The 25,919-nt window shown below is 36.9% G+C and overlaps 3 protein-coding genes across 4 annotated transcripts; 1 reads left to right on the top strand and 2 right to left on the bottom strand.

Moving 5' to 3' along the window:
- Window positions 1-2,960: 2,960 nt before the first annotated feature.
- Window positions 2,961-9,270, bottom strand: LOC103705064 (basic leucine zipper 23-like). Of its 2 annotated transcripts, XM_039132295.1 has the most exons (4): window positions 9,248-9,270; window positions 9,052-9,142; window positions 7,594-8,064; window positions 2,961-3,965 (listed from the first exon to the last, which is right to left on the bottom strand). In XM_039132295.1, the coding sequence occupies exons 3-4, from the start codon at window positions 7,617-7,619 to the stop codon at window positions 3,278-3,280; spliced, it is 714 nt and encodes a 237-aa protein (XP_038988223.1). In that variant the 5' UTR covers window positions 7,620-8,064; window positions 9,052-9,142; window positions 9,248-9,270; the 3' UTR covers window positions 2,961-3,277. The 2 variants fall into 2 exon arrangements, with proteins under 2 accessions (XP_038988223.1, XP_026659655.2); XM_026803854.2 differs by lacking the exons at window positions 7,594-8,064; window positions 9,052-9,142; window positions 9,248-9,270 and adding an exon at window positions 4,429-4,906.
- Window positions 9,271-9,298: 28 nt separating this feature from the next.
- Window positions 9,299-19,047, bottom strand: LOC103705065 (WD repeat-containing protein 55-like). Its single transcript, XM_008788661.4, has 15 exons — window positions 18,583-19,047; window positions 18,473-18,505; window positions 18,222-18,286; window positions 18,051-18,138; window positions 17,887-17,959; window positions 17,337-17,443; window positions 15,950-15,992; window positions 15,791-15,847; window positions 15,203-15,279; window positions 12,262-12,307; window positions 12,107-12,153; window positions 11,923-11,996; window positions 11,764-11,819; window positions 10,000-10,126; window positions 9,299-9,677 (listed from the first exon to the last, which is right to left on the bottom strand). Exons 1-15 carry the CDS (start codon window positions 18,675-18,677, stop codon window positions 9,604-9,606), a joined length of 1,062 nt encoding a protein of 353 aa, XP_008786883.1. The 5' UTR covers window positions 18,678-19,047; the 3' UTR covers window positions 9,299-9,603.
- A 1,174-nt stretch (window positions 19,048-20,221) lies between these two features.
- LOC103705066 (probable glycerol-3-phosphate dehydrogenase [NAD(+)] 1, cytosolic) lies at window positions 20,222-25,656 on the top strand. The gene is made up of 5 exons (XM_008788663.4): window positions 20,222-21,508; window positions 21,923-22,144; window positions 24,546-24,793; window positions 24,987-25,126; window positions 25,300-25,656. The coding sequence occupies exons 1-5, from the start codon at window positions 20,851-20,853 to the stop codon at window positions 25,421-25,423; spliced, it is 1,392 nt and encodes a 463-aa protein (XP_008786885.2). The 5' UTR covers window positions 20,222-20,850; the 3' UTR covers window positions 25,424-25,656.
- Window positions 25,657-25,919: the final 263 nt, after the last annotated feature.

The following is a 25,919-nucleotide window of genomic DNA, read 5'->3' as shown; positions in this document are numbered from 1 at the left end:
TTTAAAGTCCATATATTAATCATAGTTTAATAAGTCAATCAAGATTTTTTATTATAAGATTTTGAATATATGCATATACATTGATACATGCAAGCGTGCGTGAATGCTATTCCATATGCTATCTATCCACTTTTTATTCTAAGAGGGGTGGAGGTTGGGCGGCAATAGTGGTGATTGGCTGTGACATAAAAAAGGCAGTTTCTTCTCCAGCATGGTTATGTGTTTGTAGATAAGATGCCACATCATTTATGGAATCAAGGGCAAGCTCACAACCACTTATCTACAACATAATCTATATACACAAGGAAAAAGAAAAAATAAATATATGATAATAATACTGCAGCTACAATATAGAATCAAGATTCAATTTTCATCAAAGAATTGTAGTTTGGCTGTTTTCAAATACAGGAATTGGGGAAAAAAAAGTGCAATGAGAGAGGAAATTAGATTGAACTCAAACAGAGTGAAGCGAAGGAAAATCTAGCAAGATATGTGAGAGATCTGACGTAATGTTTGGAACATTTTTGCAAAAGAAGTTTGTGCTCATAAAGAGAGATGGTCACCTGTAATCATAAACAGGGCTTCTTCACATATTGTAATCAAGGCATGCAGCTCACCAGGATCCATAAATAAGAATAATATTTTATATATTGTATGAAATGTCAACCAAATGGATGCTTCTTGACATAATGACAGTGCAGTCATGACAAAAGCAAGAAGCTAAGCTATTATATCCTCTAAGCATCATGAAGTATTATTTCACTCAATCAAAGCTACAAACTCTGCAAGTTACCACAACGTGCCGTGTGACGTATTGGAGGGCCAAGTTGAGGTATCATGTAACTTAAGTGAGAAATGAAATGATATAGAAATGGGCGAGTGGATAAGATATGCCTGTTGTAATTTGTTAGCAGACAATATCTCTCAGCACTAAAGCATTGCCTGTTAATCGGACTGTTTTATCTTTTTTGACTTAAGAAACTATTACTTCCATCTCAAGTTTGCAACCACATAGACTGGCCTGATTTCTCTGATCATGTCACCAGTTGATGATTACAAATATATATATATATATATATATATATATATATATATATATATGTATGTATGTATGTATGTATGTATGTATATTTGATTGGTACTAAGGTTCAAGCAAAATAAAGAAAGTCAGATAGTTTATTCATTTTAGTATATATTGCCTTTATGTAGTTCCCTCTTGCTACTTGAGCAAATATTTAGCAGATTGGCCCTTCTACATGAAAAGAATCTGAAAAAATTCTTATGCCTAAATTCAGTTTTCGTATAGGGATAAGTTGATGTTTTATAAACAGAAACGAGGTAATATATGTTATTTATATAATATCACCATATAGTTCGTGATAGTATTATGATCAAATTACTTATGACGGTATTACTCATTTAGATAACACACGCATCTTGGCTTGGTCTAGCATATATTCCAATATATATAACTTACAAAGGAGTAAAATGTGCACAATTGTACAGATTTGCATAGACATACTGATTTGATAACTTGGTGTCAACTCAGTTGTCTCCAAATATGAGGAACTGAAACAGAGTGATCGAGGAAGGGTTCTCTTACCAAAATTCATGGCCTCATACAAATACAAAAAACTCTGACAATGACTAACCGATACCTGCTAACTCTCTAAATCAATATAGTGGAAAATTTTTTGAACATCACCACAGATACATAATAAAGCAGAGAACAGAGCTCTTATAGTGAGGAACAAATATAATTTTACTATAATCCATGAGCAATGTTATATCTTGGGCCTCTAATTAAGCATGCTTATAAATTTTTACAAACCAAAAGACTAATTTAAAGAATCAGGACTTATATTTCTTTTTGTTCCATTTTTCTGCTCTAGTGTCATGCAGTCTGTTGTTGATAAGGTTGAGAGATCATAGTCTGGAAGTCAGCCTTAAAATAGTTCAATTCTTACCAAAAGCCCAGTTTTGACTGGCAAGGACAAACCTATCCTTGAGTCTCTGTTACTAGAAGATCTTCCCCAACAGATTGGCACATATTAGGACAAATACATTGTCCTATGGTAAAATCTGCTTAAAAGATGTTTAAAGGCAACATGGAATAATGATCGAGAAAGAATTATTTATGTATTTAATAGCATGCTCACATGATGATTTACGTTATTGTTTTGAGCTAATGATTCCTTCCCCAACCTCCATACTATCTAATTAAGTTCAGAGTGTTCCCAGAAAAGCATTTGAAGATTCTGCCAAACCAATGCCACACAACCACTGCAAACTCAATGGTGGGAATTGCATTTATAGACATCCCTTAACACCGGAGACTTCAACTATGTAAAAACAAAAGGATGCTATTCTCGTCCAAAAGGGAAAAAACTATAAAATTAAATCACAATCTTGGATTCTCTATGACCTAGAAGTAGGAAAGATTTCTCAAAAGATTACAGTCCTGGACACCTCCTAACACCAGAGACTTCAAGCACGTAAAAACAAAAGTATGTTACTCTTCCAAAAGGGGAAAAACTATAAAATTAAATCTCGACCTTGGATTCTATACCTGGAAGTAGGAAAGATTTCTCAAAACATTACTGTCTATTTTATAAGAAGCTATCTTCTTGGGATAAATGGGGATGACTTTTGCAAGTCTAAATTAAGAACACAAACTTCCAGGTAACAAAGAGGCTTGGATACTATATAAGTCAGGTATTAAATAGAGAAAATATTTTATCTCAGTATTTCTCCAGTAGTTGAAAAACATAATAGGGATTTCCACCACTTGAAATGGACTCCAATAGCTCATTTGCCATTGCCTTTAAGACAATATGAACTAGCGAGATATCAATACAGTTCTATAAGATATAGTAAACTGGCAATCTATAGTTGCAGAACTAAAGAATCTTCACAGTTAAACATGTGACAATACCACTGGACAACTGAGCTGATCAGAATTTCTCAAAAAACAACCAAGGCATAATTCATTATATGAGTATCATGTACATTTATCCCAAAAAAGAGATTAGATTATTATGTACATAGAAAGCTTCCAATAACATATTACGAGCCGGAAGCATGTGCCATTTGTGGAACATTATTCTTGTAACAGGTCTATCATCCTTGCCTATAACTAGTACAAAAAAAATCTTCATTCTGGATGTTCTCAACACTAGTGACAAAAAGGTTCAAAAGATGACTCAGAATTTATATGATAATCAAGAAAATAACAAGATGTCCAAGAGCTCAAACCTCACCGTTTCAGCTATGCAATTCACTCAGCTTGGGAAGCAGATGAAAACAAACTCCCCATAACATCAAATGAATTCACAGCTTTAGCAATTTCCAAGTTCTGCCCGATATCCCCATTCAGGTCAATCTGACCATCCACAACTGCAGGTCCACAGCTCCCTTCCCAACTGACCACCTCCCCATTACCACCAAAACATTGTGCAGTGTTATCACACCTTAAACCAGCACCGTTGCATTGCTTCCGGAACGGAGAAGTCCCCAATTCAGCATCAATTTTCGCTCGGAGATCCACCAGAAGGCTTCTCAACCTAACCACTTCAGCCTCAAGTGCTGCTTGCCCCTGCAATCGCCTCAAGAGCTGCTGGTTCACAAGGCGCAATTTCTTAACCTCCTCCTCCAAATAAGCTGCATGGGCCTTCTTCTTTTGCCGATACTTTCGAACAGCCTCTCTGTTCCCCAGTGGCTTCTGTGATTTCTTCTGCTCTTCTTCTCCTCCGGCCGTGGGAAACATTCGGGTATGCGTGTGGTAACATGTATGGGTATGTGTGGCAGCTGCAGGTCCTGGAGAATTACAGGTGTGGGTGTGGGTGCATGTCCTCGTTTTCCTCAAGTACTCATCAAAGCTGTTCGTCATCTCAGGGTTCGGCAACAGGAGGAGGCTAGAAAGGTCTGCTCCTCCTCCATCATCCATCCTTACTGCATCCGTTGCTCTGTTGCAAAGAACACTAAATTTATCTCGATCACTCTTTCAACCCTACTGATGAATTAGACCAAACACTGGCCTTGCAAATTTAAGTGGGCCCAGAACTGAAAAAAGGAACCACCTTTTTCAAAAAGAGATTGATTGTATGAGAAGTCGATGAACTATAAAACCACATATATTCATCAAAATCCAGATGAAAGATTCATATCAAGCAAGAAGCGCCAAAAGATGGTTCCTTTCCTATCATTAATTCATCCAAGTAGGAGGCCTAAAGCACAGCTACCACCGCAAGCACCAAACTTATTGAATTCAGCACTATAGATTCAGAAGAGAAACAGATACCAAAGGTGCCCACTAAGATTGCACAACCCGCAACCAAAGGCAGAGAACTCTAATCTCATCACAGTACAGCTAGTTCCACAACATTCAAACCAGAAAAATGGAACTTTTCTGTGAGATTGGAGAGATACCGAGATGGGAAATTCGCCTAGGGAGTCGAAATCGAGAATCAAAATGAGACCTTGGCGACTAGCTCAGAAGAGGGAAACCATCAGAGAGCTTCCGAGTCGACGGCAATATCACAGAGAAGACACAGAAGGGGGAGCTTTTTCCCCTAAATCTTTCATTTTACTGCTTTGAGGGGAACAGAATCTGGGAAAGTAGAGATGAGAGGCAGAGGTTGAAATTTTGATGTGACTGCTGTGGAAGGGTTCGGAGGAGCAATTGTTCTCCCGTCATTTTCTCATCACATCTTGGATACTTAGATTTCCATTTTTTTAGCGCTTTATTTGCATATTTAATCTTGGATTTTTAGACTTCAAAGCATACATGTTCGTCCTCAATATAGTATCATTTGATCGTATTCTGTAATTTATGTTATTTTTGAGATGACAATCAGATCAGGCCAGATGAATTATGAATTGGACCGGATATTAAAAATTTATGGATCCAAATTTAATATATTTAGTAAATAAATTAAAATTTTAAATTCAAATGTTATTTTATAAAATAGATAATATAACTAGATCTGTTGAAACAAGTTAAATGATTTAGTCAGTTAAGTATGGCCATTTTTTATTTTTTATTTTTATACAAATTATATATATATATATATATATATATATATATATATATATATATATATATATATATATATATATATATATATATATATATCTCGAAGCTTTATGCTAGTAATATAAAAAAATAATGAACATGTCCAGTACAATTGCCGAGTGAAGATACAAGATTATTTTTTGGGTGCATGACAGCTCATAATGTTGACCTGAGGAAAATGACTTAACTAATTTGGAATAGATATATCATGAGTAATTTTATCTTCTGTTTTAGTTACAGTTTTAAAAATAATTTTGAATGAAGTTGACCAATTTTTTTAAAAAGTAATAACAAATATTTTTATCTTAAAAATTAAAAAAGCATAAATGAAAGCTTTATGTCACAAGTAACTGATAATAACTCACTTGGAATAGTTACTCCTAATGCAAGAAAGTTTAATTGGGTCAACAAAGTCTTTTTAAAACTGTTTAGCTAGTGTAAAACTTATTCCAAGTTTTACATCTTTCCTATTCACAACTGTGCTATCTTAGGAGTTACAGTATACAAGCAATCCAACCGAATAGTGATAAGAAAGCTATGAAGTATTATATATTCTTTTTTGAATTTTTAAGTAAATTATAACAAGATTTTTCAATTATCAATTATTCTTTTCCTTTTCAAAGCTAAAAGATAAAAAAAGATTAGAAATACAAGCATTGAAGGGTATCTAAAAAATTCAATTCATATAACCTACTCTAAATTGATTTCAAGTGATAGGTTTCCAACTCAATCAACGTATCTATGGTTGTGTATGAGTTGAAATATATATTAATTATTACTCATTGATGAAAGAGTAATATATTTTAACGGTCATTAACTAGTATTGAATGGGTCCAAAAAAATGTTTCTAGTAGCATAATCTTATACTTTACTAGGATCTAATCATCAAAACTTATTGAATTCAAATTTACCAATATTTTAAGATGTGATACATCATGACACTATAAAGTAAATTTTTAAGTCATATGGTCTATTGTATATTTTAGTATGCTTTCATAATTAGACTGTTCATTTTGTACCAATTTAATGTATAGGTCAAGGACTTCACACACACACACACACACACACACACACACACTGTATATATGTATATGTTGACCCATTTTTAGAGGTGTTGGTCAAATTCAATAGAATGGATCTTCAATTTGGAAATGTTCTATCAAACATTTAACATCTAGTTGCATTTATTTTTAAGTTCATTAATTGAGTTGCAAAATGTAATGCAATTGTCAAATACGATCTATAAAAATTTGAGTATTTATCAATTTTTATATATATTTCAGAATATTCTTGCATATGAATCAAAATTTTCTGAAATTTACATAATATACTATGCTAGAACCCTTTTCGATCTTTTAGATTGTGGCAGATGTTTTAGATTTTTATTTTGCTACTTCAATCATGAAATTAGATAGGGAGTATACAATCCTCTACTTATACTATGATTGTTACTTGCAAAATAATTATTATTTTTAGTTTTGTTGTTTGAGGTAGCATAATATATAACTTGACGTTGCTATGGATACAATATTTGAATATCAATTAATATTTTTTTCTGTTTTTTGCACGATATTAAATACTAAAATATTAGTCGTTCATGCGGATGATAGATATATATTGAGATGGACAAAAATCTTGGATTGCTTAGGTGGAAGGTTGAAAAATCAAAAAAAAAAGTGAGATATCAAAATTGCCTATGCTGCATATATGAATAGATATTTCACCCCCTCGAAGATTGTAAAAGGAAGATAACAAAATCTAAAGTGCGTTTCAAGCGATACCTCGAGATATTTCAGTTTACATTAGCTGCAATAATAAAGTTGGAAATTTTTAGCATCCCATTTCAGCTTTTTCAAACCAATGAGTATTTTGGTCTTGCTGTACTCTCCAACTATGATAAGTATTTCAGACACCTTCATTATGTTCCTAACTGGTCAACCGAAACCATCACCATATGGGAACAAAGGCTCCAATCCAGATCCGATTATGAATCATGTCTCTGATCTATGTAGAATCATGGACAGGTTCTTACACAAGTATGGATGGAAGATTGTCTTTTGGTCAACCTGCATAAGTCCTAAAGACTTCAGAAGGGGGCCCTGGTTGCTGTACTTGTCGGACCGATAGCCAACCTGATGAGGATGGACGGTTCGCATGTAAAGATAGCGATGGAGTTATGGCCCTAAAGAACTGGTTGACCACATAGTGCGCTTTGGGTTGCAAAGTCTTTGCCGGTATGATCGAGGGGATTAAGTCCCCTTGGTCAAAGCTGGTGTGAAGGATAGTCAAAGGAGTTGTTGGGGAGTCGCTTTCAGATGGAGATTGAGGGTCCCACCTAGATCTTGTCTAGCGTGATGCGACATGGAAGGCTGAGATTAAATTAAGTAGATTTCATGCGATAAATGTGGGCGGCCATACGGCATTTATCCGCGCGGCCGATTTTTTTTTTATTTTATTAGGACGGATGGATTATGGCTGACGGATACAAATACATCCAATAAAATCAAAAAATAGAATACCTCAGAGTGCCAAGAGTACCTCCCATCTTCAGTCCACAGGGTGCCTCCGGAGTGACAAGCTACATACGCAGTCACCCAATCCGCAGCATTATTGGCTTCACAGTAAATATACTTGGCCTGAAAGGCCCCTCCAACCCTTACCATAATCCAAATGTCTCGGAGCAATGGATAGTCATAACTGTTATCCCTTGGACTCTTTCGGATCCAACTGACTGAATCACCCTCCAGAATGATGGACCTGGCCTGTAATACGCACCGGGCATGGCGAAGGCCCGTCCAATCAACTCTCAGCTCTGCATTCGGAACTGAAGTGTCAAATAACTGACCATTCCCATCAGCCATAATCCTGGCAGACGGATCCCGAATGACAAAATCCGCACCTTCCCTCGTGCCACCGTCTCGAATGACTACCCCCAGCCGTTTTCTTCTTCGCGCATGAATAATGCATAACACCTGGAATAAGTTTTATATCTGCCAAAAATCATCAAATAACCCTGTCACTGGGACTAATTTGAGTCATACTGACTAATTACATCAGTCATGTTCTAAAATTATTTAGCTAAACTTTAGTTTTGCCGAATAATGATTCTTATTTCTAATAAGATGGCAAGTAACAATTCTAAAGAAGCATCAAGCAGGTGAGGCATGCAATGATACGAGAGAAGTAGACAATTTGTGTCAAAATTCTGAAACTGGTGCACCAAAAATGACAATCCCCACTTAACTAATTCTTACTGTGGACTGGAAGTCACTTAAAACAAATTATATTAGCCAATAAATTCACCATTCGTGATTTTAAAAATGTTGCCATTTAATGTTATCTTATTATAGGCTATATATAACAAGAATAACTGCAGCTACATCATCTTTTTACCGTTAATTCAATCAAAATGATTCCTTTTAGTCAAATCTCTATGCCTGTGCAAAAAGTAATAATTTATTCTGTTAATGTCGACATGATCGAATTTCCCTCCACTATTTCAGAAAAAGTTCAGATTTATCTAGGCAAATAATGTTCATTATTTCCACTATATTGAAAAACATTTGTTGAAGGACCCTCTCAAAGGATTTCAGGTAATATCAAACTTAAATACTATTTAGATATAATGCAGCCCACCACACCACGTTGAGCAGCGAAAACTAGGAAGGTTAAAAAGACCAATTATAAAGGTTGTTATATTAAAAAACAAAAAACATGGAATTTTGCAGTCAATGTTATTTTCATTTTGACACCCCCTCCCCCCCCCCCCCCCCCCCCCCCCCCACAAAAAAAAAAAACAACAAAAAAAAAAAAACCCGCCCCCAATTAATTATTTTTTTTGGTTCAGCGAATTACTTGGTTCAGAAATTTTTGAATGCCTTCGCCCCTAGTTCCAGCACACCATTTAAGTGGAGTCAAATGACAATACCTAATTTCAGTACTAAATGCATATATTCATTAAGCACGAGAGCACATACTTTTTCAGGATGGAGGGCTCTTGTCATTCATGGAGTGAGGAGCAAGCGTCCAAAAAGTTTGAAACTATATTATTCTTGCACAAGTCTGAATCTGCAAAATTGGAAACAAAAGGGCTGCTTTTGCACAATCCTCAAAAAATAACAATGAAACTGCACTCAATTCTTAATAGGGTCATGCAGATGAAAGCACACTTACACTATATATAGATGCTACAAGGCATTGCATATACTGAATGACTTTGACAAAGTAACAAGGAAAAGCTGAAAAGGATGCACTGGTTAAAGCAAACAATATAGGAATCAAATCCAAACCAGATAGCAGGAACAACATTTGTTCAAATTTAAATGTGAAGAAAAACTAATTTGGTTCATAAGATACAACTCAGCCCGTTTAAGTTGCCGGTATAAATACATTTTCCTCTTGGAAGCCGATAAAGAAACAAAGAATCACGGTCGCTATTTCTATTGAAATCCCTGTCTTGCTGACATTAGCAGAAGAAGCACTTTCATCTTCAGTGGAAAAAATACATGTCTTGTTTGGAGGACATTCCACTATAAGTCTGCAAAGAAATCTGAAAATGCGGTATTTGAGGTCTGACCCTTGTCAGCCTTCTTTCTCTTTGGTTCTGCACAAATGTTACAGAAAACAATTTACTGAAACATTGAGTAATACACTATATATAAGGTAAGGCCTCTCAGCAAGCTATCTCTGTAAACAATGCTGTCATGCATGGTTTAGTGCATTCATGTCAATTAGCTTGACACCTGAGATCCCTGCTCTGTCTACATCTTTTCAGCTGAAATTATCTATATGGGATAGTGAAGTACAGCTTTCCAGCACAGGCTTTCAAATCATGCCCGCAGTTTGCATTTCAAAAAGTAAATTTGCTACTTTTGATGAATAAAGGCAGAAGTTGAATGCTTGAGAACTCTCAAATACAAACATACCTTTAGTGGGCTTAAAAGGCTTTATGTCCACATCCATTTCATCGTCATCACTATCTGATTCAATCAACTGACCATCTGGTGCTGGGGCTCCCTGATGACCATCCAAAAGCTCTTGCAAGTCCCAAAGCTAATGTGAATCAAATATGTCAAGTCAGATAGTTGAAAATGCCAAATTCTATAGATGTACATCTGACATATAATGGATATTGGAGTATGAGATGTCAGGGTGCACATCAGGTGCACCATAAATGATGTCATGAAGTACATCTATAGTACTCAAGAACACTGTCCGCTAATATAAAACATCAATAAATCCTACTGGCATATAAAAATGTCTTATCTTGCTATTTTTTATCATGTCAACTTCTGACACAATCTATTCAGCACGGGCCTTCTACGGTGGAAGTCATGTATTCAGTTCCCCATAAGGTGGTTCAAGGAAACTATCAAACATCTCTATGACGCAGGTAATATGATGGTTGTAATTTGTCACAGTCGATAAATGAATAAGGAGCATGGTTGGGTAAACACAGTTTGGCCAGAAACGGTACAAGCGGCAGCATTCAAAGTAGTATGTGAGTTGGGATATTTTTGTGTTCACCTGCACCAGCTACTTGAGTATGGAGCCAATTGTAGTGTCAGGTTGAGTCATTATACCTAAGGATGCAGCTCAGGTGGGTTCGTTGGACAAGGATCAAGCCAAGCACAACTGAAGAAAATATTTAACCCAAAACTCCTCAAACAAAGCAAACTGCCCAACCTGACAGAAAATACTCAAGTCAACCCAAAAATAGCCCAACAACAAACCTAATCGACCCATTTCTGAAGTTCTCAACCTAAACAGATGAGCTTGAGCTAGCTCAAGTTTGGTTGGTTCAAGTCATGGTACGCCGTACTAGCCCGAACCGGGTGGTACAAAGTGTAGCGTACCATATCGATTCGGTGCTGGTACCAAATACGGGTGGCATACCGACACTCAATACGCTAACAAAATTTCATACCATATCGTACCGACGCTATACTAATATGGCACCGGTATGGGGTTTGGTACCGAGACGGCGAATCTTGGTTCAAGCAATGCTTAAGATCAATTGACTTGGAGTTTAATCACTAATATATGAGACAAGTACGATTTGTTCAAGAGTCCTATGGAGAATGGGGGTTAGGCTCCAGTTGAGTTGGATTAGGTACTAAATTACAGAAATTCAGGTTCCCAAACTCGAGTCGACTTTAAGCTGGGTTGATATGTCTCAACCCAAGCTGAACCCAAGTTAGATAATATTAGCTCAACATGATCCCAAATTATGGGTTGATTCAGGTTAACCCAGCCTGAGTAGCACCCCTATTTACACCATACTAATAAAGCTTAATTTCCCAGCAAAAAAAAGTGAAAAAACTCATACCCATTAAAAGAAAACTACTGCTTATCTTGCCAATAGTTACAGTAAAAAAAAATGCGGATCCAAATATTCTAGTCAGATAAATAAATTATATTTGATAGTGGATAAAAGGGAAGAATTGGCCTTGAATGATGACTCTCAGGCCTAAAGTCATTTACTAATTAATCTGAAAGGTGAGAAATTAAAATCTGCACTTAGCACTTTAACAGTACTAATGATCTACCAGGTTTCAGAAACCACACATTTATTAAGATAAATGATTTCAGAAAATAATTTTAACTAGTATGCAAGTTATCTATGTCACAAGTGGCCAAAGTTTTAAAATAATAAAAAGGGGTGCCAGTATAACATTCTGGGAGCTCACCTTTAACATTTGATCATGGGAAATGCTGCCAAGGAATTTTCTATCATTTGAGAAAGCTGTGAGAAAACAAAATAACAAAATAAGCTTATTCGCAGCTAACACCTATTGTAAACAAGGTCATCCATACTGATAAGCAGAAAACAAGATGATGGACAGTACCAAGGCGTTCGATAGGGTATTCTGAGTGCTCGGCAAGTGGCTGAATTATTCTATTTGGTAAAATGCCCACCAACCTAATAACAACTGGGATATCAGATTTGAAAGGAAAACCAAGGTGTTTGTATTAATATGAACCATAACATAACTTGAACTGGAAGTTTAATTCCCAAAATAAAATTCAGACCTGATCACTCCATCTTCTGATCCAGAAATAAGGGTATCTTCATCAAGCTAACAAAAAGACAAATTTCAAAACAAAAAAAAATGATGGGAGAAACTTTCAAGCGAATTCAGCAAAAAAAGGGGAGAAGAAAAAGAAACAGCGCAAATATCACTCACCTTCAATAATGTATCAACTGACATAGGGTGCCCAAGAAAACGGTCGCTGATTACACATAGAAGAAAACAATTAACTTGGGTGTGCATAACTTAATGCTATGTTCTACAAAAGTGGCACATCCAATGTGTCTATAACTATACACCAATGTGTAGCTCAACATGCATCAAATAGGGTATTGACACTCCTAAACATTGGGTTAATCTCATCAGTGCTTCCCACTGGGTTTGCAATTACTACTAGAACTGTTATTTTAGGAATTGGTGCCAATAACAAACCAGATACTAGTGTTCTATGAAGGCCATTATTGCCATATCAATAGAAGTGATACCAGTGCATGTACAGCCACAGTAGTTTCTTCAAGGGAGTCATCAAGTATTGGCATTATAACTATCCAACATAGACAGCAGCTCTGGTGCGAATATTAGTGTCATTCTTAATGGTAGCGGTTAGGGTCAACATCAGTATGTTTACTGGTTCTGGTGCTTGTATAAGCACAATTGCAGCATGAATGAACTTTAACATTTTATATGGCAACATGAACTGATTTGTGTTAAAATCAGCATCCAGACCTATATGTCCGGTCATCTAACTAACATTGTTATCAGTACTACATAAAGATAAATGACGAGAGCATAAAAGTGCGATCTACATATCACCTAAATTAGTGTTATTGCTAACTGATAATGATAAATTCACCGAGTTAATATTATATTTTTTGTTTGGCACAGGTTAGTATAAATTATAGTTTAAATGCGCATTTGGTAGAGTTTAGAGGAATGCATCATGGCCCCAAACCGCGCGGGCCCAATCCTGCCATGATATGATCAAGCATAATTGCACCCAAACATCCGAGCCCGCGTGCGATCTTCCAGTGATCCTCGCGTTCCCTCCTTTTTGGATTAACACCCGCACTCTTCCGGAATAGAGATTCCCACTCTCACTTCATCACAAAGAAAAAGAACTTTTTAACCTCCAATCCCATGAACAAAAGCTGAAATTACTATTTATTCCCAAAATTTCTATTCATGGCTGAAATCACTGTTCATATGAACAGTGTTCCGTGAAAACACTGTTCATATGAACAGTGTTTGAGATGAAACTGTTCATATGAACAGTGTTACGTAAAAACACTGTTCATATAAACAGTGTTTCGGAAATGTTCTTTTCTGATCACTGTTCTTCTTCCTCCCAGCAGCTTCTTTCGCCCGTTCCAGCCGCATCCGAGCTGCCCGGATCCGGCGTCTGAGTATCCCGCAGTGCTCTTCAGCCTCCCATGTCCATTTCGAGTCGTGATCTCGCTTCCAATCCGGCGTCCACGAAGCTCCAAGTGATCCCGCATCCATCCATCGTCCGGAACCACTGCTTCTTCCGCATCCATCCCAGGCGTCCGTCTGTAGCTCCTTCCCAAATCAGCGTATCACACATCGCGGCCAGCTCGTCCCCAACGCGTCTCCAACCCCTCAACCGCGTGTCAACCGCGATCACAGCTCCATCCCGGCGTCTCTTCCGCGTCTCCTTCCTTACGCGATCAAAATCCCAGCTCTTCCGTGCCATGAACGTCCCAGCCGGCACATCCAAAGAAGGAAACCCACGGATCAGCCCGTCCGCATTCATCTTCTGACCCAGCAATCTCCCAACAATCAAGCCATGATCAGCTCCATTCCGTGATCAACGTTCCCAGCTGTCTCCCGGAATCCCAGCGACCGCATTCTTCACACGGCGAAAATCCCAGCGCTCCGCAATCACGGTGCTGCCAGCTCGTCCCCAACGCGTCTCCAAGGGCTATAAGAAGAGGGGAAGAAGGCAGAAACAAGAGAGGGAGCTCTCGGCTGGGTGTTGAGCCAAAGAACAGGGGAGAGAGGGAGCTCGGTTTGGTGGGGAGAGAAGAAGAAACAGAGCATTGCTCTGTTCTTGGAAAGAAGAAAGAAAAAAATATATATATATTCTATGTTGAAGTTCCACCATGGAAGAGAGAGGGAGAAGAAAAGTGATTTGTTTTTCTTTCTTTTTCTTTATTTTATTTGCAAAAGAGAAGGAGTATTAGGCCTCTAATCTCCATTGTTATTTGTAATCGATTTTATTTTTATAAAATCTATCATTTCTTTTTCATGCAATCATTGTTCTAAGTTCAGTTTAATTTTTCTTTTTTTATGCAAACTTTTTAATGTTTGCTTTCTATACAATATATTAATTTTTTTTAATGCAATCCGTACTCTAGGTTTAGTTTAATCTCTGCAATTTATTCTGAAATTCTTAGTTTTAAAATAACTCTGAAATTAATCTTTGCTATTCGACTGGTGATTTTAATTCATATTCTGTCTTTAAAAATCGACCCCTACTCTGCATCCAATTTCAATTGCAAAGTTTTCTTTCTTCCCTTTGCTTATTTTCAATTAAAAAATATTCAACATCCCCGACGTAATGTTTTTCTTTTGTTATTCAAAAATCAATTTTGAATCCGAGTGAATGTTTAAATTTTTATGCAACTCCAACCGCCTCCCTGTGGATCGACCTCTTACAACCACTATTCTTCGAGTAGAACAGGTAAGAGTAAAATTAATTTAAACTTTGTCTGTCGATTCTAACAACGATCTGTTTAGCATATTTTTAAGTAAACAGAAATCCGACAACAATAAGGTTAAATATTAACAACAACGCACTGATACTAATATTTGAGTGTCGATTATATAGAATACAGAAGTAAATACAAATACTACTGTTTTTGAGAAACTATATAATCATGAACAAATAAGATCTTTGTCCACCGAGATGACAAGGTAATAGAACAAGAGAAGAAAAACAACAAACTAGACTGTAGTGGGAAAGGCAGCTTCTATTTTACAACTGACTATGCCCACAAAACTGAATAATGACGTACTAACACCTTAAAATTAATGCCAGTTCTGATGTTAATGAAGTTTGCAGTAACAAGTAACATACCTGCAATCCTTGAAATGGCCCCAAGAATATAGCAACAGAGCTCCAGTCTGAGTTCCACAAATAACTTTCCGGCCATTCTGATTTTAGAAAACCAATCAGCGTTGGAAAGTCATTGATGAAGTCCAAATACATGGGGAATCACAGTCACAAAGGTACAAAACAAGAAAACAAGGCATGAAAAATTATGTATCAATTTCTGTTGAATTAACTGTTTTAATTTCTACAATGTAAGTCTTACAAACTCAAGGGAAGTCATTCCGGAGAAAAATTGGTTTTATGTTACCTCCAATGAAATTTAACAGAAAGAAATGGATAGTGAAATTAAAGTAGAAATAGACAACGATACTAAGCAACAGATAGTGAAATTAAAGTAGAAATAGACAATGATACCGAGCAAACTTTTTTACCTAGGTGATCTCCAATTAGTTCCTAGGTAATTACAGGTAAGCAAGTTCAGAATGCTCACAGAAAGCAGCAGATATTGGTTACCTTAATTATAAAGCAAGAACTTGCATCTAACAATTTGATTTAATAATCGAGTAATGTGCAAAGAAAATGTGGCCTGCTAAAAGCAGTGATGAATGTCACCTTCATTATGACTAAAGACAGCAACTCATCTTCCGAAAATTCAGACTGGGATTGCACCTAATACCAACATAACAACCAAATCAAATTTAAGAGCACGTTCACAAGGCCTTGTATGCATTCTAACTTGTCACAAAAAGGAAATGGCAATAGATAGCTCACCTTATTTTTCCTAAGACTGCAAACAGATAGAGTTCCATCCCCACTGTAAACAATGAAAATCAAAGGGGAGCTTGGAGTTATGACTCCAAAAGCAGCAACATAGATGGAAAAAAAAAATAATGTGGCAGTCGAAAGCTTCCAAATGTAAGAAATATGAATGAGAAATAAAGCTTTTGTATCTGAAATTGTATAGTGTAGAATGGAATAGTACTTCAATGATTGAAGGTAGCACATCAGAACCATTTCTGAAAAGCATACATAGGAAGTAGCGATGGGAGAGGTCGAGAAGGGGTGAAAAAATCTTGTGAACATAGACAGAGGCAAACAATGTCCCATCACAGTCAACAGTCTATCAACATGAAAAATCTATTAAGGTTGTTAATAGCTGTGACTTTCCGGCAGCAACCTCTTGCACTACTGGTTTTGATATTTTAGAAGTGACAGTCAGAGACTGCATCAACTAATCAGTATATATCATGGAAAGGGAATTCTTTTTGCAACTATATGAATTTCAAAAAGAAGTCAATTAAACTAACGTTCATGCTGAACCAAACAATTCCTCAAACGCTCAAACTAAGGGGCAGTCTTTCTTAGAGATGCAACTCGGGTAAATTTATTATTTCTGATTGCATAAAAAAGAAAATTGAAAAAAAGGAAAAAAATGCTAATGCCCCCCAATAATCTACGGTTTCAGTCTGTATGTCATTATCATGGCTCCAACAAATATTGCTCCCTCAATAAATCTATAGGTTAGAGGATCTGCATTTAGGTAAACTATCAAAGGAAGAAATTGAATGATATCAGCTCTGAAACTCCTTTCCGATGAGATATCCACCAATATAAAATTCAGAAAATATAAAATTATCCACCAAACTCGAATATGTATTAAGACATATAAAATGAAGAGTGGCTTGTTTCCAATCATAAAATATTTCAGTTAATAAGAAGACTAGTAAGTTTAGGATTAAGATGTCGGCACTATGATAGCTATGCTAGATATTTAATGGTTTTAGATACTAATAAGCTAGATTTATGAATATCTCCGCCAACACTCAAGGAACAAGTCATATGGTGCTTTGTTTGAGAGAGAGAACCTGCAGTAAAAGTTCTCAATTTTTGAAGGATCACGCTCTTGATTTTTAAAGCATGCCTTCAATAGGTAAGACAAGATTCTATCTTTTTATATATATAATTTGTTACCCTTATTGTATAGTTGTCAAGATAGGACAAATCCTGCAGAACCCCATTCTAATCAATCAGGCAAAATTATTCAGTTGTTAGACCACCATGCATTATAATAGAATAGCTGAAGAAGAGGAAGCCCTTTGAAATGCTAAAAAACTCAAAAAAAAAAAAACAATGGTGCACGTTGAAATGTAAGGTCCACCTTGTTCCTAGAAGTTGCATAGTACCAGGCACGAAAGCTATATCAGAGATATAGTCTTCATGGGCATGAAAGGAATTGCAACAAACATGTTGTCTGGTGTCCCACACCTGCAAAACCGGCAGAGTCAGCAACCAGTGATATCTACATTGTGTGGAGAGCTAGGAATCAGGTCTTGCTCTCAACCTTGATGTACACTCAGTTAATATATGTAAAACATAAAATATAGGTATCAAATCGAATGTCCAAGAAAAAGCTCGATAAAGAGACAACAAAGCAAGGAAAAGATAATCATTCCCAGCTAATCACAACCAAAAAAAAAAAAAAGAAAAAATTTCATACAACATCTACCAACATGTCACACGAATTAATAAGAGCAGATTAGCTTAAACAATTGAAAATATAACTTGCTGCAAAGATTTCTACAGGTTACTAGCATGAGAGACCATCTGTAACAAAAATCTTTATCTAAATATATTTAGGCGTGCATCTAAGACGAGGTGAAGTAATGATAACAACAGCACCAACATGAACTCAACTGGCAGTTATTCACCTTTATGTACCCTTCATCGTCTCCAGATGTAATTGTCGTCTCTGTCAAATTGACCAGGCGGTTCACTGCATCCCTTCATCAATAGAACACAAATTGTATTATCTCTTGCTGGAGCTAAGAAGATACCATGACAAAAACTGCACAATCAAATAAACTCAGCCAACCCATGAGCATCTTCTAGACGTGCAATGGCAGTTCCAGTCTCCACATCCGTGGCAAGAATCGAGCAATCCGGGGAACCCGTCAGAATTACTGGGAAGAGACGACAAATAAAAAATGTAATTACGATGTGCAACTGAAGGTGGCCAACAATTGGTTCAGCTATAAATTCTTACCGCGCCCCGAATCGACAAAACGAACTGCTCTACAAGACTCAACATGGGCATTAATTTCCAATAACCTAGAACAAGTACAAATTCCAAACCACAATCATATCAAAAAAATCCAATATTTAACTATCAAACCAAATAAATTTGGCAGAACAAGATCACAGGCATAGAAACCAACGAAATTCGGAAATTGAGGGGCTCTTCGAGCAATCCTTAACACTTCTAATACTGGAAAATTACTAATTGATTTGAGGTACCTTTGCGGCTGCGAATCGGCGGCATAACGGTACCTGTTTGCATGTATTTATAATGGAAATTAGACGATTCTTTTACCAACAGAAATAAAAATTTCTAGGTTAGAACTTACAAGTGGAGGTCCCCATTGATAAGACCGGAAGCCACCAGAGGAGAGGAAGGGTGGAAATCGAGATCGAACGGAAGTTTTCCCAGATTAATCTCCATGGGGTGAGCTCGAAGTATCTTGCGAGCTCGAAAGAGAGGTTTTGGGTTTTAGGGTTAGGTTTTGGGAAGAGCCCGAAATGGAGGAGAGGAAGGGTGGAAGCTACGACGCCGAGGACCCGCAAGAAAGAGACGACGGGAGAGAAGGGTGAAACCTAGGGCGGGGAGAGGGGAGGGAGCGTCGGAAACCCTAGGAGGAGACGGCGGCGGACTCCTCACACTCTCCGGCCCTGGATTTCAAGAAAATTAGGGTTAAAAACTTTAGTTAAAAAAAAAATAGGTACGGCCAAAGTTCAGATGTCGGCCGCCGGGACTGCGTTTTTCCGAGACCGTGCCGGTTTTATCGCCTCCCGAGCCCCTCCGTTGATGTCTTGCCAAAAATCAGCGAACCTCCTATCCGTTCGACGCTGTTATTGTTTGATTATAATCCATCCTTGAGCCAAGTAGGGTTCAAAATGTGCATCCATACTCGATCGAAACTGCAGGCTTATGGGTCGAGCATGGATGGAAAGATAAACCCAAGAAAACATTTTGGTTTTGGTTAGGTCTGCAAAAAGTTCATCCGGTTTGGATTTCATTTGCCTCTGTCATATACTAGATTAGCATATAGGTTTCATGAAACAAAACTAATCTAGATCCAGCCCTTGCAATCCTGATTGTTTATGCAGTACATAATGCATAATTCTACTTTATATCCCTCATGTTTTATATAAAACTTATTAAATACATTTTTGAGATTATTTCATTAATAAATATTCTTCAAAATGCAAAAGGAATTTAACTCTTATACCTACTCTCAATCCAACATTTATCTAGACTCAATCCATGCGTAAGCCAACCTAGACTTAATCTTGTTAGATACGAATGCCTAAACCTCTCAAGAGGTCTAGATCTGAATCTAAGATAATGGTGTATGAGTAATTGAGCTCCTAGAATTTTGGTGAGTTGTAATAATGATGATTAATTTAGACAATTTTTTGTTTGATCTTGATTTCTACCTTTCCTCGCCCCCTGTGGCTACTGGTCTTATTGACATAATCTTGTAAATTTTAATCCTAGAAACGATAAAAATGACCATCTAATTTCCATAATAAATACTTGCAAACACCGAACATTACGCCGCCGATTCCGAAGGTAACTCAAATCGAGCAGTACTTTTTCAACTAACTACTCGAAAAAGAGATTTTGAGTTTTAGACAAGATTTGTTGTACCGGTATCGAATTCCGTATTAGTGCCATACTAGCAAAGTATCAGTATAGTATGGTACGGAATTTTTTTGGCGTACAGAGAGTCAGTATGTCACCGATACCAGTATTAGTATCACAAAAGATCGTACTCAAATCCGCATGTTCCATCCGATCCGATTGGATAAATGTTGGACGGTGGAGTTTGGAACTTGCTCAAGGGGGACCGGTTTCACACGGAGAAGGTGACACCATCACAAAATTTTAATGCCCCCAACGAATTCAACGTGAGTTACTTGACACGGAAAATGACCTGAGAGGCTGAGAACCCGAAACCCCGTTACGCCCATCAAAATCCCTATTAGATCCTTCGCTTTCCAGCGCTCCGTGGAGAGAGAGGGAGAGAGCGGTCCGACCGACAGAGAAGCGACGGATCTTGGCGTCCCCGACACGGAAGCCAAAGAGAAGGGCGGTGCTTCGCGTTAGTTGTGGTTAATGACCAAATCCCCCACGTCGGCACCAAAATTGTGTGTCAATGAATCGCCGCGGGCGTTTTCCACGTTCGTTCTGGTAGGAATTTTGATGGAGAGAAAGAAAGATTTGAGTGTCTGAGTGGAAAAATCCACGTGAGAACGCCTTTTTTGAAGATTGTTGGTTTGAATTGTTCCACTGGCAGGGATCGAATTGGCCGCCGTTCTGTGGAAGTTTTCGAATTCTTATGTGGCTTTAATTTTGATTCTATTACAAATAAGCGGTGGATTCCTTGATTTCCAATGATAAATTTTGTGTTTATATTTGGGAAGATAGATAGATAGATAGATAGATAGATAGAGAGTTAAAGGAAATAAAGGAAAAGAAAGGTTTATCTTGTGGGAAGCATTTAAAAGAGCTGAAAATAGTCTGTTTTTTGTTATTGAATCTGTTTTTAGTAATCATTCGTCTCAGAGTTGTGAAAGCTCGTGTTGTGTTAACTGTTATTGCTTGAAGAAAGATGGTCGGAAGTGTGGTAGGAGTCCACAGTTCTCCTCACCCCAATGGGTCTGTTCACTACTCCAATGGTGCGGAGGAGAAACTCGATGAGCTCCGTCGGCTGCTCGGCAAATCAGAAGGCGATCCGCTAAAGATTGTTGGCATTGGTGCTGGTGCTTGGGGCAGTGTCTTTGTTTCCCTGCTGCAGGATGCCTATGGCCACTGCCGCGATAAGGTCCATTTAAGAATATGGAGAAGGCCTGGGAGACCTGTTGATAGGTTTGCTGCAGAGCATCTCTTTGAGGTGATCAATTCGAGGGAGGATGTCTTGAGGCGTTTGATCCGGCGATGTGCTTACTTGAAATATGTTGAGGGGAGGCTGGGGGATCGCACACTGTATGCAGATGAGATCCTCAGGGATGGCTTCTGCTTGAACATGATTGACACGCCGCTTTGTCCGCTGAAGGTTGTGACGAATTTGCAGGAGGCAGTCTGGGATGCCGACATCGTGGTGAATGGTTTACCATCGACGGAGACACGGGAGGTGTTTGAGGAGATTGGTAGGTATTGGAAGGAGAGGACAAGGGATCCAATTGTAATATCTTTGGCAAAGGGTATAGAGGCAGCTCTGGATCCGGTTCCGCATATAATAACTCCTACACAAATGATTAGCCATACAAGTAAGGTTTTCTCCTTAAGCATTTATCTATGTCAGTTAATTACAAGCTCAGTGATCGTATCAGATACAATTATACTACTGCTCGATTGAAGAAACTGCTGGCTGTTAGTATTTTGTTTCCCTTCAATACTGCTATTTCATTTTTTTGGGAAAATGAGACTACTAATGGAATATGTTTCACTTCATGATATTTATAAAAGCTTCTTTTTCTGTTTTATTTGAGTGTTTCTGTGTGGGTGTGTGTTTCAATCTCAACAAACTTCAAATCCTCCTTTTTTTTTAAAAAAAAAGGTTTTTATTATTATTAATATTATTATTCCATTTTTTAGTATTATTAGTATTATCTTCTACATACTGTTATATTGTTGGATAATGTGTTGGATGTTTCGACTAAGCATAAAAATCTGCGTTGCAGCTGGGGTTCCAATTGAGAACATTCTGTATCTTGGAGGCCCAAATATCGCTTCAGAGATTTATAACAAGGAATATGCTAATGCTCGAATATGTGGAGCTGATAAGTGGAGGAAACCCCTCGCTAAGTTTTTGAGGCAGCCACATTTCATTGTGTGGGACAACAGTGATCTCATCACACACGAGGTTATGGGAGGACTGAAGAATGTGTACGCCATTGGTGCTGGTAATGGATTTTTTAACCTTGCTATTTCTGTAGTAAAGAGATGAATAGCAGTAGCATTTCAAAACTTCAGCACTGTAATTCGGACATTGATTTATTTCTGTGAGCATCTCATCAATACAGTCACAAGTTCAGCATTAGGGAAATATTTGGCTCGAGGTAAAACATTTGAAATTCAGTAAAATATCCAGAAAATTTGCCGCAAGTTCAGAAAGGATTCAAATAGTTAAAAATAAAAAATATTAAAAATAAAAGAATGTGAGATAATGAAATATTTATTCACTTATTCGCATTAAAGCAAGAATAGGAGAGGTAAGAGCAATAAACAAAAACAAAAATAAACCAACAAGTAACAACCATTAGCATTGCTAATTTTTAATTCATAATGGTGCCTTTTATTAGCTACGAATAGTTTTGTGAATAAATCATAAAATTCATGCATAAATTATCAATAATCGAATATCCTTGATTAGTTTGTTTGCCAAAATAATTTGAGGAATCATCTGGTAAGGAAAAATTCAAGAATTATTTGAACATTTTTCGATTTTTCAGAGAATATTATTACCACTCTCGTGTAGAAAATTTTATATAAATCAACAAATCGAGATTTCCATATTTCATTATGTGATTATGGAATAGTTCAGGGCCTCACATCTTCACATCATTCTGGTTCCTTGTCATACAAATCACTTGCACACCTTTTTTATGAGAGATACCTGAACATTATCTGGATTCTGAAGTCAAAGGAAACCTCTACCATAATATCTCATAACTCGAAATATTTTGTCCACTGAATATCTTACAATATCAGGCATTGACGTGCTGTAACTTTGATTAACATGAAATCAATTAAGCTGTTTTTAGGTAAATCGATATTTTGATTACCCTATGATATACAATTAACATCATGATTATAATTTCCATTTAATAATATATCTGGCTCTGATTTTGTATTCAAAATATATGCATAACATTTTTGCATTGTTATATTTCATCTTCTGCCATTATCTTGTTGTAGATTGCATAAACTTCTAAGCCCTTGATGGCGTGAATTTATCTCATGTGCACTGTGTATGCTTTTTAGGCTACTTTTATGATATTATACAATAAATGGTTTAAGATAGTTGACCTGGACATTGTCGAGACTTGAAGAGCTAGTCTCAGAGTAAAATGCAATGTCATTAAGTTAAAATATTGAAATTAGATGCAAAATATGGAAAATTAACTTCATCTACTTCTACTCAATGCAGTTATCAAGGGTGACTCTGAGTAGATTGTTAGTTATATATAATGTCATTATTAATACTTACAGTTGGCAATGCTTCTCTCTAGCAGTCGACAGCCATAAAATAGAATGTATCTTCAATAATTCAGGGAAATTCCTGATGTCTTGCCAGGAATAGTTACAGTTGTTTCTACTGGTTGATATCTAAAATAGTTTTTTGACAAGGACATATTGTACTGTAAAAGAAAGGAGTTGGTATTGAAGTCACACTTCGTTAACAATTCTTACCAAAAATAGGACCTGAACTCTAAATCTAGCATTTGTCACAGAATACAGGTGAAAATATATGAAATATGGCATGTTCATTATGATTAAAATTCTCTAATCTTATCTTTCATGGCTGTTGGATTGGACTTTTGTCTGCTCAACCTCTGCAAAACGTATTTGAAGTGGAAGTTCTACAGATAACAAATCAACTACCAGTAGTTCAATATGTTGATCAAATCTTGGTTCTCAACCTATGTATGTACTTGATCATATGTTCCATCATGTAAGTCCTGCTAGTTTGTCATATATTTAGTAGGTGGTACTTTGCTGAGTTAAAACGTATGATGCTACAGTGGCATGGTTTTGTTGATTGCATTATGGTAAGTTGCGTGTAGTGGTTGGACTGTTAGATGATGTTTTGCTCTGTCTGATTTATTTTTTTCTAAATAGTTCTATTGGGGTTTGATCCACAATTAATCAGGTTGTAGGTTATCTATAATTCTGTTTCTCTGAATGAGATCCATGCTACATGGGATATCTGCTTGAGTCCGCTGAATAAAACAAGTTGTAGCATTGCCAAGCTCCTGAAGTCTTATGTTTAATGTATCAGGGTTTGATTATATACTATATCTGGTAATTTGTGGAAAGAAAATTTTGAGCATATGGAATTTCTTTCTGTTTCATAGTTACAATGCCTTAATGCTTCATGTAGGGGTGTAAGCATATTCCTTTGGTTTCTATCTTCTTTATTTTTTCATTGTCAAATTTATTACCTTTATCAAGAAGTGGTGGTTCATTTTTGTGAGAAGCTATTAGCTGTTGCATTCTTGGAAGTAGAATTGTTTGCCTTGCTCTCATGTTTTTTTTCCTCCTTTTGAGTCAGTTCTTTACTTATCAGCTTTTCTTCACCAGGGATGGTAGCGGCTCTAACCAACGAGAGTGCAACAAGCAAATCAGTATATTTTGCACACTGCACATCTGAAATGATATTCATCACTCACCTATTGGCAGAAGAACCAGCAAAACTTGCTGGTCCGTTGCTTGCGGACACTTATGTAACCTTGTTGAAAGGTCGCAATGCTTGGTATGGACAGATGTTAGCCAAGGGTGAACTAAGTCTGGACATGGGTGATAGCATCAAAGGAAAAGGGACCATTCAGGTGTGCTTCTTGATTTTTGTGCTCTGTGCTTTCTCTTAAGCGGTATAACATAAAAACTGGGACCTTACTGCATATATTATATGTATGCAAAACTTATGATTTAGATTATTAGATTTCATGGACCTTGTTGTGGTTGGTGGTTTCTTGCAGAAAGCATATACCTTGCTAAATATCTATATTTTGATCTTTTCAGGGTGTTTCTGCTGTTGATGCGTTTTACGAACTCCTAAGTCAATCCAGCTTAAGTGTGCTACATCCTGAAGAGAACAAGTCTGTTGCTCCTGTTGAGCTGTGCCCCATCCTGAAAACACTTTACAAGATATTGATTAAAAGGTGAAGATATATTTCTTTTTGTATGATTTTTATTGAGATAATCTGTATGCATATTTATCTGTTATGATACACAAGGAAATTCCTTGACATGCTTGAAATATGTTTTAATACTTAATATGCTAGATTGAACCACCTCTCTCTGTTTATTTCGGCATGTTTGCTTGGATGTGCAGGGAACTTTCAACACAGGCAATTCTTCAGGCATTAAGAGATGAGACCATGCATGATCCTCGTGACCGAATTGAGATGGCACAGAGCCATGCTCTCTACAGACCGTCACTTCTTGGCCAACCTTGACAAAGAATCCTCTCTTATTGGAGGTACCATGCGATTGGAAGGAGTTTTATGTCATGCATGTTATTATTTCAATTTGTAGTGAGCTTGTGAGAGCTGTGACATATAAAGTATCTGCTTGTAGCGCATGTTAGTGAAATTTTGTTCATATTTGTTTGGACCATTATTTTCTATACATTTACAGTCGTAAGAGACTTTATTGACATAAGAAGAGTCGAATAGTTTTTTAATTCATTTGAGTTGCAAGCCCATGATGCATATAATACTCTGCACAAATATAGGTTATCAGACTTACAATTTGGTGCACATTCAGACATGATCTCTCTACCTGGTAGATATGATGGGTGCCAGCAAGTTCATTGCAGAATCCTAATAAATTATTGACCATGCACAGATCTTCCAGCAGCCATTATATAACCCACATTCTCAAGAGGATACTCATGTACAACCACATAAACTCTGAAATTCTGAATTATATGAAAGCATCTTAGTGTTGAAA

The sequence above is a fragment of the Phoenix dactylifera genome, chromosome 12, assembly GCF_009389715.1.
Source record: "Phoenix dactylifera cultivar Barhee BC4 chromosome 12, palm_55x_up_171113_PBpolish2nd_filt_p, whole genome shotgun sequence".
Lineage (NCBI taxonomy): Eukaryota > Viridiplantae > Streptophyta > Magnoliopsida > Arecales > Arecaceae > Phoenix > Phoenix dactylifera.
The sequence above is the reverse complement of the archived record's forward strand: the minus strand, read 5'-3'. Positions and strand labels throughout refer to the sequence as shown.

Bases quoted from the DNA above. Each gene is read 5' to 3' on its own strand.
- LOC103705066 (XM_008788663.4), top strand. From the start codon at position 20,851: ATGGTCGGAAGTGTGGTAGGAGTCCACAGTTCTCCTCACCCCAATGGG. The intron at 21,509-21,922 runs GTAAGGTTTTCT...TCTGCGTTGCAG, and splicing joins ACAAATGATTAGCCATACAA to CTGGGGTTCCAATTGAGAAC. The intron at 24,794-24,986 runs GTGTGCTTCTTG...TGATCTTTTCAG, and splicing joins AAGGAAAAGGGACCATTCAG to GGTGTTTCTGCTGTTGATGC.
- LOC103705065 (XM_008788661.4), bottom strand. From the start codon at position 18,677: ATGGAGATTAATCTGGGAAAACTTCCGTTCGATCTCGATTTCCACCCT. The intron at 18,506-18,582 runs GTAAGTTCTAAC...ACATGCAAACAG, and splicing joins ATCAATGGGGACCTCCACTT to GTACCGTTATGCCGCCGATT. The intron at 15,280-15,790 runs GTGACATTCATC...TTCTAAAATCAG, and splicing joins TGTCTTTAGTCATAATGAAG to AATGGCCGGAAAGTTATTTG.
- LOC103705064 (XM_039132295.1), bottom strand. From the start codon at position 7,619: ATGGGAGGTACTCTTGGCACTCTGAG. The intron at 3,966-7,593 runs GTATTCTATTTT...TCTTTGCAACAG, and splicing joins GGTACTCTTGGCACTCTGAG to AGCAACGGATGCAGTAAGGA.